This window comes from Suricata suricatta, chromosome 7 (genome assembly GCF_006229205.1).
Source record: "Suricata suricatta isolate VVHF042 chromosome 7, meerkat_22Aug2017_6uvM2_HiC, whole genome shotgun sequence".
NCBI lineage: Eukaryota > Metazoa > Chordata > Mammalia > Carnivora > Herpestidae > Suricata > Suricata suricatta.
Window position 1 is genome coordinate 117,214 of NC_043706.1, and position 10,784 is coordinate 127,997.

Consider the following 10,784-nt stretch of genomic DNA (forward strand, 5'->3'; position numbering starts at 1 on the left):
GGGCAGGTGTGAGCAGGTGGCAGGCAGGCCTGTGGGCAGGTGTGAGCAGGTGTGAGCAGATGGCAGGCAGGCCTGGGCAGGTGTGGGCAGGTGTGAGCAGGTGGCAGGCAGGCCTGTGGGCAGGTGTGGGCAGGTGGCAGGCAGGCCTGTGGACAGGTGTAAACAGGTGTGAGCCGGTGGCAGTGACAGGCCTGTGAGCCAGTGTGAGCAGATACAGATGGAACCACTCACACTTTGATGAGCGGCGCCCCATGTGCTCGTTGTCCACAGTGTCACTCGTCCATTCTACCTTCTTCTCTGGCTTTCGCTTCCGTAGTTTGATGGTCAGGCTCCGGTTCTCCTGTAAGGTTAAGAAGGACAAGCAGACCAGGCTAGCCCCCTCCTCCTGGACCTGCCCAGCTCCCCCTGGCGGGGGGCAGGGGGGGAATACTTCAGTCAGTGCCCCGGAGCAACAGAGGAGTGGAGTTCTGGGAAAGGGCAACTAGAGTAGGGGTCTGACCTCAAGGAGCCCCTCTGGGATTGTGACTACTGCTAGGACACAGGGAAGACAGTTCCTAACCTAGGGAAGGTCCCAGTAATCTTCAAAGGAAAACATAATTCTCCCTGTTTCTCAGTCTTCATCCCCAAATCCTCCTCAGTGGCATTAGTGCCTGAACATGACCTCCTCAGTCCCCAGTACCTACTCCTGGATCCCCAGTAGAGAAAGAACCACTCCTTGCCTCTCTCATCCTCAAGCCCGGCACTTCCCTCTTCTGACCTACCTACCCCGTCGCACCCAGGCGTCCCCCCATAACCCAGGGGTAATGACGCCCAGTACACCTTCTCCTTCTGAAAGCAACTCAACCTGTTCTTGCAAGCATGCTACCTGTCTCTATTTCTCAACAATCTTCCATCTCCTCTTTCTCGTTCCCGCGTCTCCTGCACCTCCCTTCACGCCTACCCCTTGCACAAACACGTGCTGACAGGTGTGCTGGCGGCCAGCCTGCCTACAGCCAAGCCTTCTCACAGAGCCCTTCGTCGTCTCCCCCCCTACCCCCGCCCCTGAGCTCCGGTCCCTGGGTCTCCAGCCCCGCGCGCAGCAGCACCTGCGCCCAGACTCTAACTCTCCGTCACGTGTCTCCTGACTAGACTCCGGCAGCATCTCTGCCACTGCCCAAAGCCCCAGAACCTGGCGCTGTCCCCGGCCCAGGTATCCGACCCCACTCTGCCCACAGCCCTATCCCCTCCCTCCCGGTATCACCGCCTCCCCCCGCCTTTCTCACGGGCTCGGTTGTCACGGTAACCGTTGTCTCAGTGACGGTCTCACTCAGCCCGGCCCCTGCCTCGGCCATCGCTAAGGCTGAGGACGGGGAGGAGGCGTGAAGGGGGTCGACACGCCTTCCCTTTCTCTGGGTCTCAGAGTTCTAAGTGAATCGGGATCGGACTCAGAGTGGCAGCCAGGATCCTCCACCTTCTTTTTTGCCCCCCTCCTCCTGGCCTCCGCTTCCCCACCCTTGGGGAGAACCTGTCCAACCCCACTTCCGGCTCGCTGCTTCCGGGTGTGACGCACCCCGTAGTTCCCCTTCTCCCTTCCCGGGCACTGCACGAGTCTAAGCGCAGGCGTCGCTGGATTAGTTCCGCCGTAACCTGACAGTGCGCAGGCGCCGGCAGCCGAAGCCTCCGACTTGGCGGAAGAGGCGTCACTGCAGGTGTGGGGCGCTGGCAGTGGGGCGCATGCGCGGCTAGGTCGCGCCCGGAGAGGCGGTTCAGAAGGGCAGAGTCCGTTGGACCCTGCAGCACGGGGTGGGGGTGGGGGTGCAGAGATAGGGATGCGGCCGCCGGTGCAGTAGGGGTGGGGGTGCGGATGCGGATGCCGGAGCTGTCTGGTGCAGTGGGGGTGGGGGCACGGGATGGCTGTGCAGGGGAGACCACCTGTCCTGGCGGTAGTAGCCACCCGCCTGGACCTTCCTCGTTTCCTTGCCTCGGAATGGAGAATTGGGCCCCGGGAGCAGGTGGAAGAACTTGTTCAAGAATGGGTTGTGGGGGTGGGGGGCGCCTGGGTGACTCAGTCCCTGAGCGCCAGACCCTGGATTACCAGTTGGGTCATGATCTCAGGGTCGTGGGATGGAGTCCTTCGTGGGGCTCCACACTCACAGCGCAGAGCCTGTGAGAGATTCTGTCTCTCAAAATAAAGGAACCTTAAAAAAATAAAGAGTGGGCTCTGGCGGTCGCCCCGTGTCTGCAGGTGTTGGGGCAAGGTCCTTAATGGAGCCTTAGACTGGGATTGTTGCCTGGCCGCTGTGTTCGGCCTTACAGCGCCCAGCCTGATGGGGAAGCCTCGCCTGCGTAGGACTATCGAAGACACGGATACTAATCTCGTCTGTGAAACCGATTTTACTTCTTGCCAACAAGCTCTCTGGGTTGGAGAGGAGTACAATAAGGCACAGAAATGGCCATACATTTATGTGATGATAGGAATATGTGGATGTGTCTCAGGAAGCAAAAGACGGGTAAAGGGAACTGGAAGGCAGGCAAATGGCTTTTTGTTTGGTAGAGAGTTGCTTACAAACTCGGTGTGTGCACTCAAGAAAATGTAGTTCCGTATTGCTTGGGATGGAAGAGGAGTGTCAGGTGAGGCTTGGCAGGTGGGTGTGGTATGTGGGAGGTCTTGTATGCTGCTCAGAAACTTGGACCTTACCCAGTCAGTGTTACAGGACAGGGGAGGCTTCAAATGGGGTGAATAAAACAGATTATTTCAGAAGTGGGGTGGTAAAGTTCAAATGCACAGTAAAGTCTGCCCTGCATATCTGCCAAGTTGCTGTGGGGGTCAAACAAGACAGGGTAGGAGCACCTGGGTGGCTCAGTCGGTTAAATGACTTCGGCTCAGGTCACCTGAGTTTGAGCCCCACTCAGGCTTAGTGCTCACAGCCTGGAGCCTAGGCCCTCCAGATTCTGTGTCTCCCTCTCTCAGCCCCTCTACCATCACACTCTGTCTCTGTCTCAAATATAAACATTAAAAAATTAAAAAAACAAAAACCCAGGGCCGCCTGGGTGGCTCAGTGGGTTGAGCATCCGACTTCAGCTCAGATCATGATCTCACGGTTCTTGGGTTTGAGTCCCGCTTTGCGCTCTGTGCTGACAGCTCAGAGCCTGGAGCCTGCTTCAGATTCTGGGTCTCCATCTCTCTCTGTGTCTCCCTCCCCTGCTCTCTCTCTCAAAAATAAATAAACATTTAAAAAGTTAAGAAAAAAACAAAAACAAGACAGGGTAACTTTGAGATCTCTGAACATATAAAAGGCCACACAATTACAAGGTAATCATGGTTACTATCACCCTTTGATCACCATTTAAGCCAAGGAACGCAAAAATACAGATTACCAGAGTAAATCTGAGTATGTTGTGTTTGGGCTACAAGTTTTTGGTTTAAACTGATAAAAACCAAGATACAACTCAGCATGTAAAGTAAAGCCCATTAAAAAAGACATATCTTTGTGCAATGGGATTGACAGAAAAAATACTCTTTTCTACCTCTCTATATATGAATCTATGACGATGAATATGTATTACATTTGTCTCTAGAGGAATAACGTAATTTTCAAAGAGTCCACCTGTACCAAGTACATACTGGTATCCCTTAGTATCAGATGTTTTATTGTCCAAATTCACATGTCAAAGAGATCTGGTTAAATTATCTGTTGAATATTCTACTCTCCCAACTCCTACATTTGTTTCCCTAAACTCAGAAACTAAATAGTTAGTGATGGAATACTTATAATTACTTTTTTATATTGGTCCAATTCTTGGCTTTTTTTTTTTTTTCTTTTTGGTTCTTGGTTTTTTTTTTTTCCTCATGTACTAATTTACATTATTTTTTGTAGTTCATATACTTACTGAAAGAATAAATATATCTCTGTAATAACTTCATTTAAATTCCTGTTGGAACAAGACATTATAAATAACACACAGAGGTCTGGCTCATATAAAAAAATACAACTTTAATAAGGAAACAACAAGAGTAGGTGTACTCTGGGAACAATGGCATGTAATCGTGTCCTGTGGGAGCAAAACATTGCAACCAGGATGGACAAAGGATCTAAGAACCCAATACCCTTCACCTTCCAAGGAAGACAAGAGGGAGGGCTTGCTGAGTCGTCCAGAAAAAAAATCAAGAGTCTTCTTTCTCCTGAAACCTATGGAGAAAGGAGTCATTATATTTGAGCAGAAGAGGCTCCAGCATAACACATTCAATTAAAAGATCAAAGGAGGAGGGACACCTGGGTGGCTCAGGTCATGCTCTCACAATTTGTGGGTTCAAGACCCAAGTCAGGCTCTGCTGACAGTGTGGAGGCTGCTTGGGATTCTCTGTCTCCCTCTCTCTATGCCCCTCTCCTGATGGCACTCTCTCTTTCAAAAATAAACCAACAGTAAAAAAAAAAAAAAAAAAGTTGACAAATGGGGCACCTGGCTGACTGATTTGGGGAGCACATGAGTCTTGATCTTGGGGTTGTGAGGTCAGCCCCATGTTGGGTATATATTATATATTTATTTATTTAAAAATAAAATCTTAGGAGCACCTCCTAAGGTTGAGTGGCTCAGTAATGGAGTGTCTCTTAAGTTTGTTTAGTTTGAAAGAGAGCAAATTGGGGGGAAGGGGCAGTGAGGGAGAAGGCCAGAGACAGAATCACAAGGAGGCTCTGCACACAGATCCCAACCTGGGGCTGGAAGTCAGGAACCCTGATATCATGACCTGAGCTGAAATCAAGAGTGGGAGGCATAACTGGAGCATCAGGTCATGATCCCAGGGTCCTGGGATCAGCTCATGCTAAGCACGGAGCCGGCTTGAGATGCTCTCTTTCCCTCTGCCCCTCCCTCCCGCTTGTGTGCTCTCTCTCTCAACCAAAATTTAAAAATAAAATATGATTTAGAAATTGGGAATTATTAATCATGACAGAGGAGATTTGAAAAATAATGAAGTAGAACTTAAAAAAATTTTTTAAGTAACAATAATTGAAATAAACTGAAGACAGAATTAGTGACAGTAGGAGACTGGGAAGAATTTACCCAGAGGCAGCGTACGTGAAAAGGGATGGAAAAACACGAAAGACGGGAGGGGGCCTAATAAACTGATTAGCGCTCTAGAACGTGAGAGTTGAAAAGATGGGGGGAAAGGGATATTTAGTGAGATAACGGCTGGTAATTTTCCAAGGACGATGGAGAAGAATAATCCTGTTTTAGAAAGTTCAGCAAATCCCAAACAGGACCAAGAAAGAAAAGCGCATCTTGATATGTAGTCTGGTGAAACTACAGAACACCAACGACAAAGGAGTGAAGGCAGCCTTGATTAATGCTCAGAAAAGGAAAACTACCTCGAGCGTAGGGGAGATTCCAACACAACATGCTGACCACTGGGCAATACTTGCCTTCCGCATTTTTCATTCTCCTTCTACATATCTCAAAAGGCTTAACTCACTGGCTATCGAAAGGATAAAGGAAATGGAATTTTCAAAAATAAAAACCCACAAATCCCCCTATGACCTGAACTGTATTAGGAACGAGGGCTAGGACAGAGAAACTAATAGCTTATGGCGCACAAGGCGCGTATCAGCTCATCTGTGTGGTTAGCGAACAAAGAAGGGGCAGAGCGCAGCAGGACACGCACCTGCAGCTGGTGCAGGTGTAGAAGACCGTCTGCCCCTCGTCGGCTGAGCGCATCTGCCGGGTGTGGTAGGCCATCCCCTCGTGGCCGCATCGCGAGCAGCGCCGGTCCACCTGGTGGGTCAGCACGGGCGGGTCAGGGGGCCCTGAGGGGCCTGCCCAGAACCAGAGCTCACGGTCCTCACGCCACACGCTGCTGCTGCGGAGACCCCACTTCCCTCTCTGGGATCTGGGTCCCGATCTCCGCGCTCACCCTGCATTTCCTCCCTGCGTTCCTCGTGGGGCGCGTCCACGACGTCGGGAACTTACCACGGGCCCCTGGAACTCAGGCCCGTCGTCCGCCGCCACGGGCACCGCCATCCCCACCTTGTGGAACACAAACGTGGTCTTGACCACCTTCTGCTCGAAGTCTGCGCGCAGTGAGAACGGGTTGTGGACACGCGCGGGGAGGGGGTGCTGACCCCGCTCCCCACGCCCGCAGGCTCCGGCAGCCGCGCGCCAGCCCCTCACCTCGCACGTCGACTGAAAAGCCACAGCGGATACAGGTGACCGCGTCCTCAACCCCGGGCAGGGGCAGGATGGAGCCGCAGTCCGGACAGAAGTCCAGGTCCGACTGGAAGTGGGAGCGGGAGCGCCCGGAGTCCATGACCCAGCGGGGCGGAGGTCTGTGCGTGCGCTAGCAGCCGGTCAGGCGCCGGGCTCCAGCTCGGTGCCTGGACGTGGGCGGGCCTCCCCGGTGCCCTCTTCGGAGCCCTCCTCCGTCTCTCGACGCGGCCGCTACAGCGCCGAGCCTGCCGGGCGACGAGAGGTGAGCACGGCTGTGACGTCATAAGAGAGCGCAACCGCGCCCCACGAGTCCGGCGGCCCAGCAGCAAGCGCCATTGGATGTGACGTCATGAGCATGCGCGGCCGGCCCGAGGTTCCCGGAGCTTGACCCGGACGTCTGCGGAGGAGGCCGGGACGCTGCCTTCCCCCCGGTTCTGCTACTTCGGACAGGAAACTGGGTACTGAACGCTGCGCTTCCGGCCGCTCCCCGCCTGAGGATCCAGTCCTAGGGTGGTTGTTTTCTCGGACCAGACGTGAGGGCGCTGCCCCTGAAAATGAGAGAACCTTCCCGCATACTGGTTTCTTGGGACTGCGCGGCCCCAGAGCCGGAATTTCCTTCTAGCGGCTGCGCAGCGTCCGGACCGTCGGGTTCCCGCGCTCGCGGGGCCCCCTGCCCGGCACCGCCCGCCTCGAGCGCCGTCCTGGGCCCCGAGGAGGTGTGAGCTTCTTGGGGCGGAGGAAGTGCTGCGGGCGGAGCTGGGAAGCCGGACGGGTCCTGACACGCCGCCCAGGTGAGGGCGCGGCGGTGTGTAGCGTTTCCCCACGACCTAGGCTGAGTTCGGCTTCCGGTCGCAGACCCACCTCCACCCTGGTCCCCGGCTCCAGTCCAGCCAACTACGAATTGCCGGCGTCCCTGGGAGAACAGTAAACATTTCCCTAATATGTGAGTTATAACACGAGGACGAGCTGTTCTCATTCGTCTGTAACCTACAGTCTAAAGTAGAAACTCGTGGTCCTGAAGGGACAGCTTCTCGGTGCGGGTCCTAGATCTCTCCCAGCCCGGCCAGCCCAGCCAAGCGGACGGCTGTGCCGAGCCCCTCGCACCCAGGAGTCGTGGAGCCACCACCGTGCCCTCTGGAGGAGACGAGCCGTGGTCCCTCCTCGGGCGAAGCTCCGCCCCGCCGTTTCCTGCAGTAATGGAAACACACCGTAGTAGAAGGGATTAAAAGTCCGAGCACGCTACTGAGCATGACAAGCCCCATAACTTCACTTACCTGGCTGTCACGTGGTCTAAAGAAGGGTGGTCGGTTGCTGAGCCCATGATGTAGGCAGTTTCTGTGTGTCTCCTTTAGAAATGGAAATTGAAATGAGCTCTTTCCCTCTTTTCCCTTTTCCCTTTGGCCAGCATCAGTGCCCATCCCCTGTGAGTCGAATACTGTCCTCATGCCAGCGTTGTGAGGCGTGGCCCTTTCCCAACACCTCACGGCTGAGGCACTTAGGCCCAGTCTCTGGGCTGAGTGTGGGCTGCAGAGTTGGAAACTACTATCTGACCATCAGGAGCACAAATGATTCGAATGCAGTCCGAGGACTGGGAGGGCAGAGTGAGAGGCAAGGACCGGCGCAGGACACAGCCAGGGAGATGCCGCAGTACAGGGAATGTACGAGAGGAAGGTGCTCATGTCACGTGATACAGATAATCAACAGGCCATTAATCTTGAGCACTTGGGATCGCAGACTCATGTTAAGTACTGGGCTAGATTCTGTGTACTGGGAAATAAGGAAGATGGCCATATTTTTAAAATATCAAAACAGGTAATTTCAAGGTACGTTAACTGAAAGTTACGTTTAAAAAATATAAATCGATATACATAGGCAAATAGGAATGTGCTTAAGAGGTCAGGGAGATCCAATTTATGAAACCAGATTCATTCCAACAATATAACCACATTGTATTTGTAGATATAAATTATAGTTACCGCCCTTTAAGAGTCTAAATTTCAGCATGACAATGTTAAACATGATACAGGAATATAGGTATCACAATGTAAACCCCGCTTGACTTTCAAATGAGTTGAGAAATAAAATGTTAAGTGTTCAGAAGAAGGTAAAATCACTGTTACATAGAATCACCCAGAAGGACGTTATAGAGAGTCAGGGGCTTGATTCTGTGGATGAGAGACAACTGCCGTTTTATGGGCACTTACCATATGTCAAGCGTTGTGCCAGGCTCTTTCATCGAAATCACATTTGTTCTTTATGACCCCCAAGAAGCAAATTTTTGTCTTACGTCTCCATTTTATAGATGAGGAAACTGACTTGGAGATAGCTACTTGCCCTGAGTCACACACCTCAGAAAGCGATGGAATGAGGGCTTAAACAGCCCGGGCAGGCTTCAAAGCCCATGCTCTCAATGAACAGAGGCCCAGAGAGGACATGCCAGGCTTCCCCAGTGGCTTCAATATGACCTCATAGTAACTCAGATGAGACCAAGGATGACACATAAAAAGTTGGCAGTCTTGTGTTGCCATCATCCTGACCCTTTAAAGCCACCCCAGATTCCCATCATAAGGGGAATGGTCTCATGATGGGTTTGGGGTGAAGGATGAGTGACAGTGGAAGCCAGGCAGGTGGAGGACAGATGAGAACAGAGTTTCGGAAGGAAAGGTTGGAGGGCAGAGATGCTGTATGTGCTGATAGAGGCAGAGAGGGCCCGGACCAAGAAAATGCAGAAAGGGAACAGACTCCAGACGCTGGAGTGGGGGACTCTCTCCGGAAAGTGCGGCCGGGACGCTGAGCCGTCCAGCGGGGATGTGCCTGTGCGGCGCTGTGCCAAGGAGCCGGTCTCTTCCCTCTCCCAGTCCCAGATTCGAGATTCGGGATGGCTCACGAGGAATCCACAGGAGATGTGTGCTTTTTGTTTTATGCTCTTACTAAAATCTCCATCACAGGGATGCAGTGGTTTCACGCAGAGGACATGGGCCTGGAGTAGTCCTTCCTCTGAGCAGGTTTTCTCTTTTTGGGGGGACATGCCCTTGGCCTTGACCAAAACACTTGGGTCTTTTGGTTCAGTCGGTATATAAGCAGGTACGTTCTGACGCCTCTTATATTCCAATCTACCTCTGCCTTTTTATCTTCCAGATTGGCCTGGGCTAAAATGTCTACAGACCCCAGGATTGCTGCAGGTCAGCAGTCCCCACTGGAGAAGAAAATCTTGGTAAATAATCTTCACATTATATGGTCTGGAACTACCAGGAGAAGGAGACTTGGGTTTAAAACCCTGCACAGGTGACCTGTGTCTACACTGGCAGTTGTGGTTTTGCTATATCCACACTTGCAAAACAAAGTCCTATGTTGAAAATGCCCAATACTGTATTTTTAACACACTGCTTATTGATTTTGGTGGTGGGTAATTCAACTTTCAGAGCTCATGGGTTCACCTAGGAGTGATGGGAGTAAAAATCACAATTATTACACCCGCGTCCCTTTTCTCACTGTCAGTAAGGAGGGTGTGCTCCTGTTTAAATGTGTCCTGTATGACGTTCTCTCCCTTACTGTGACAGAATCTGGGTGGTGTGCGTACGACAGCGGCAAGGCAGCTGGTGGCTCAGAAGTACCAGGAGGAGCATGAGACGCTGCGGAGGGAGCAAGCTCTTTCTCTTGACTACTGGCTTGCCCAGGCAGAGTCTTACTATAATAAAAGAATAGTGGAAATGGGGGGACAAGAGACAGGGTGTGAAATGAAGAAGAAATTGGAGGGGGAAACAACCCAAAACTTGGAGAGGCAAAAACAGTATCACATGGTTCCCGCAAGAGAGGGGAGACACTTGGGAAGGCGTGTCCAGAGAGCAGGTCAGGCCAGAGAGGTTCAGAATAAGCCACGTAGGCCAAGGCCACAGGCCCCTGGTGAGACCACCGTCCCCAGAATTGTGCCGGAGCGGCAGAGCATTCTGAGCGCACAGAAGATTAAGCCGCTGAGCGAGAGGGAACAGGCCCAAACTGAAGCTCACCAGGAACGCATGCTGCAGGGCAGAGCGCTGGGAGAGCAGAGACTGGAGGAGGGAGGCTTGAGGAGAGCCCGGAGCCGTGGGAGGCGTGGGAGAGCGGAGAGCGAGGTGAGGGAGTTTGAACACGTCACTGCGTATCCACTCCTGCAGCCACGCGGTAGAAGTCGGATCAAAGTGAATGTTCTCGTGGAGAAGAATAGAGAAGAAGGGAATACTGTCATAAAACCGCATCAAAGAAGATACCTAACTGTGCCACCCTACATGAGAAGCCAAATAGGAAAAATAAAAGGAATCAAGTTTCAATGCTTTTAGAATAAAGTCATGTCTCCAAAGTGGACTTTGTTTTTCCAACTATGTCCCATCTCTCCCCCAGAATTCTGTATCACATGGTTCTGGACTTGAAACTTGGCTCAGTTGTGTTTAATTGCCTCTCTGCTCAGACTGCTAATCGTCTGTGATGTTTCCTCCTCTGTCGCGTGGCTGGCCAAGGATCTGAATAAGGGGCTGTTCTCAGCCACCGCCTGTCTGCCCCTGCCCCAGCCCTTAACGGGTGTCCTGATGAGACTGCTGTACGTCAGTGCTGGGTCTCTGAAATCACAC

The 10,784-nt window shown here is 52.4% G+C and overlaps 3 protein-coding genes across 5 annotated transcripts in view; 1 reads left to right on the forward strand and 2 right to left on the reverse strand.

Moving 5' to 3' along the window:
- PPP1R11 (protein phosphatase 1 regulatory inhibitor subunit 11) overlaps positions 1 to 1,535 on the reverse strand; it is a 3,265-nt gene extending 1,730 nt beyond the window's left edge. Inside the window, exons 1-2 of the mRNA XM_029945098.1 lie at positions 1,263 to 1,535; positions 232 to 340 (exon numbers count right to left, since the gene is read on the reverse strand). Coding sequence (XP_029800958.1) covers positions 232 to 340; positions 1,263 to 1,331 — 178 coding nt within the window. The 5' untranslated portion in view covers positions 1,332 to 1,535. The remainder of the gene's footprint in view (positions 1 to 231; positions 341 to 1,262) is intronic.
- A 2,419-nt stretch (positions 1,536 to 3,954) lies between these two features.
- ZNRD1 (zinc ribbon domain containing 1) lies at positions 3,955 to 6,794 on the reverse strand. The gene is made up of 4 exons (XM_029945100.1): positions 6,145 to 6,794; positions 5,944 to 6,044; positions 5,639 to 5,748; positions 3,955 to 4,169 (listed from the first exon to the last, which is right to left on the reverse strand). The coding sequence occupies exons 1-4, from the start codon at positions 6,278 to 6,280 to the stop codon at positions 4,145 to 4,147; spliced, it is 372 nt and encodes a 123-aa protein (XP_029800960.1). The 5' UTR covers positions 6,281 to 6,794; the 3' UTR covers positions 3,955 to 4,144.
- Positions 6,795 to 8,527: 1,733 nt separating this feature from the next.
- LOC115296606 (putative uncharacterized protein ZNRD1-AS1) lies at positions 8,528 to 10,521 on the forward strand. Of its 3 annotated transcripts, XM_029945095.1 has the most exons (4): positions 8,761 to 9,085; positions 9,319 to 9,394; positions 9,741 to 9,857; positions 10,335 to 10,521. In XM_029945095.1, the coding sequence occupies exons 1-4, from the start codon at positions 8,859 to 8,861 to the stop codon at positions 10,494 to 10,496; spliced, it is 582 nt and encodes a 193-aa protein (XP_029800955.1). In that variant the 5' UTR covers positions 8,761 to 8,858; the 3' UTR covers positions 10,497 to 10,521. The 3 variants fall into 3 exon arrangements, with proteins under 3 accessions (XP_029800954.1, XP_029800955.1, XP_029800953.1); XM_029945094.1 differs by having other exon boundaries at positions 8,528 to 8,844; positions 9,741 to 10,521; XM_029945093.1 differs by having other exon boundaries at positions 9,741 to 10,521.
- The last annotated feature ends 263 nt before the right edge of the window (positions 10,522 to 10,784 follow it).

Bases quoted from the DNA above. Each gene is read 5' to 3' on its own strand.
- ZNRD1 (XM_029945100.1), bottom strand. From the start codon at position 6,280: ATGGACTCCGGGCGCTCCCGCTCCCACTTCCAGTCGGACCTGGACTTC. The intron at 5,749-5,943 runs GTAAGTTCCCGA...CTGACCCACCAG, and splicing joins CTGAGTTCCAGGGGCCCGTG to GTGGACCGGCGCTGCTCGCG. The intron at 4,170-5,638 runs GTGCGTGTCCTG...CTTTCTCCATAG, and splicing joins TACACCTGCACCAGCTGCAG to GTTTCAGGAGAAAGAAGACT.
- LOC115296606 (XM_029945093.1), top strand. From the start codon at position 8,859: ATGCTGTATGTGCTGATAGAGGCAGAGAGGGCCCGGACCAAGAAAATG. The intron at 9,086-9,318 runs GTGTGCTTTTTG...TTTATCTTCCAG, and splicing joins ACGAGGAATCCACAGGAGAT to ATTGGCCTGGGCTAAAATGT. The intron at 9,395-9,740 runs GTAAATAATCTT...TTACTGTGACAG, and splicing joins CACTGGAGAAGAAAATCTTG to AATCTGGGTGGTGTGCGTAC.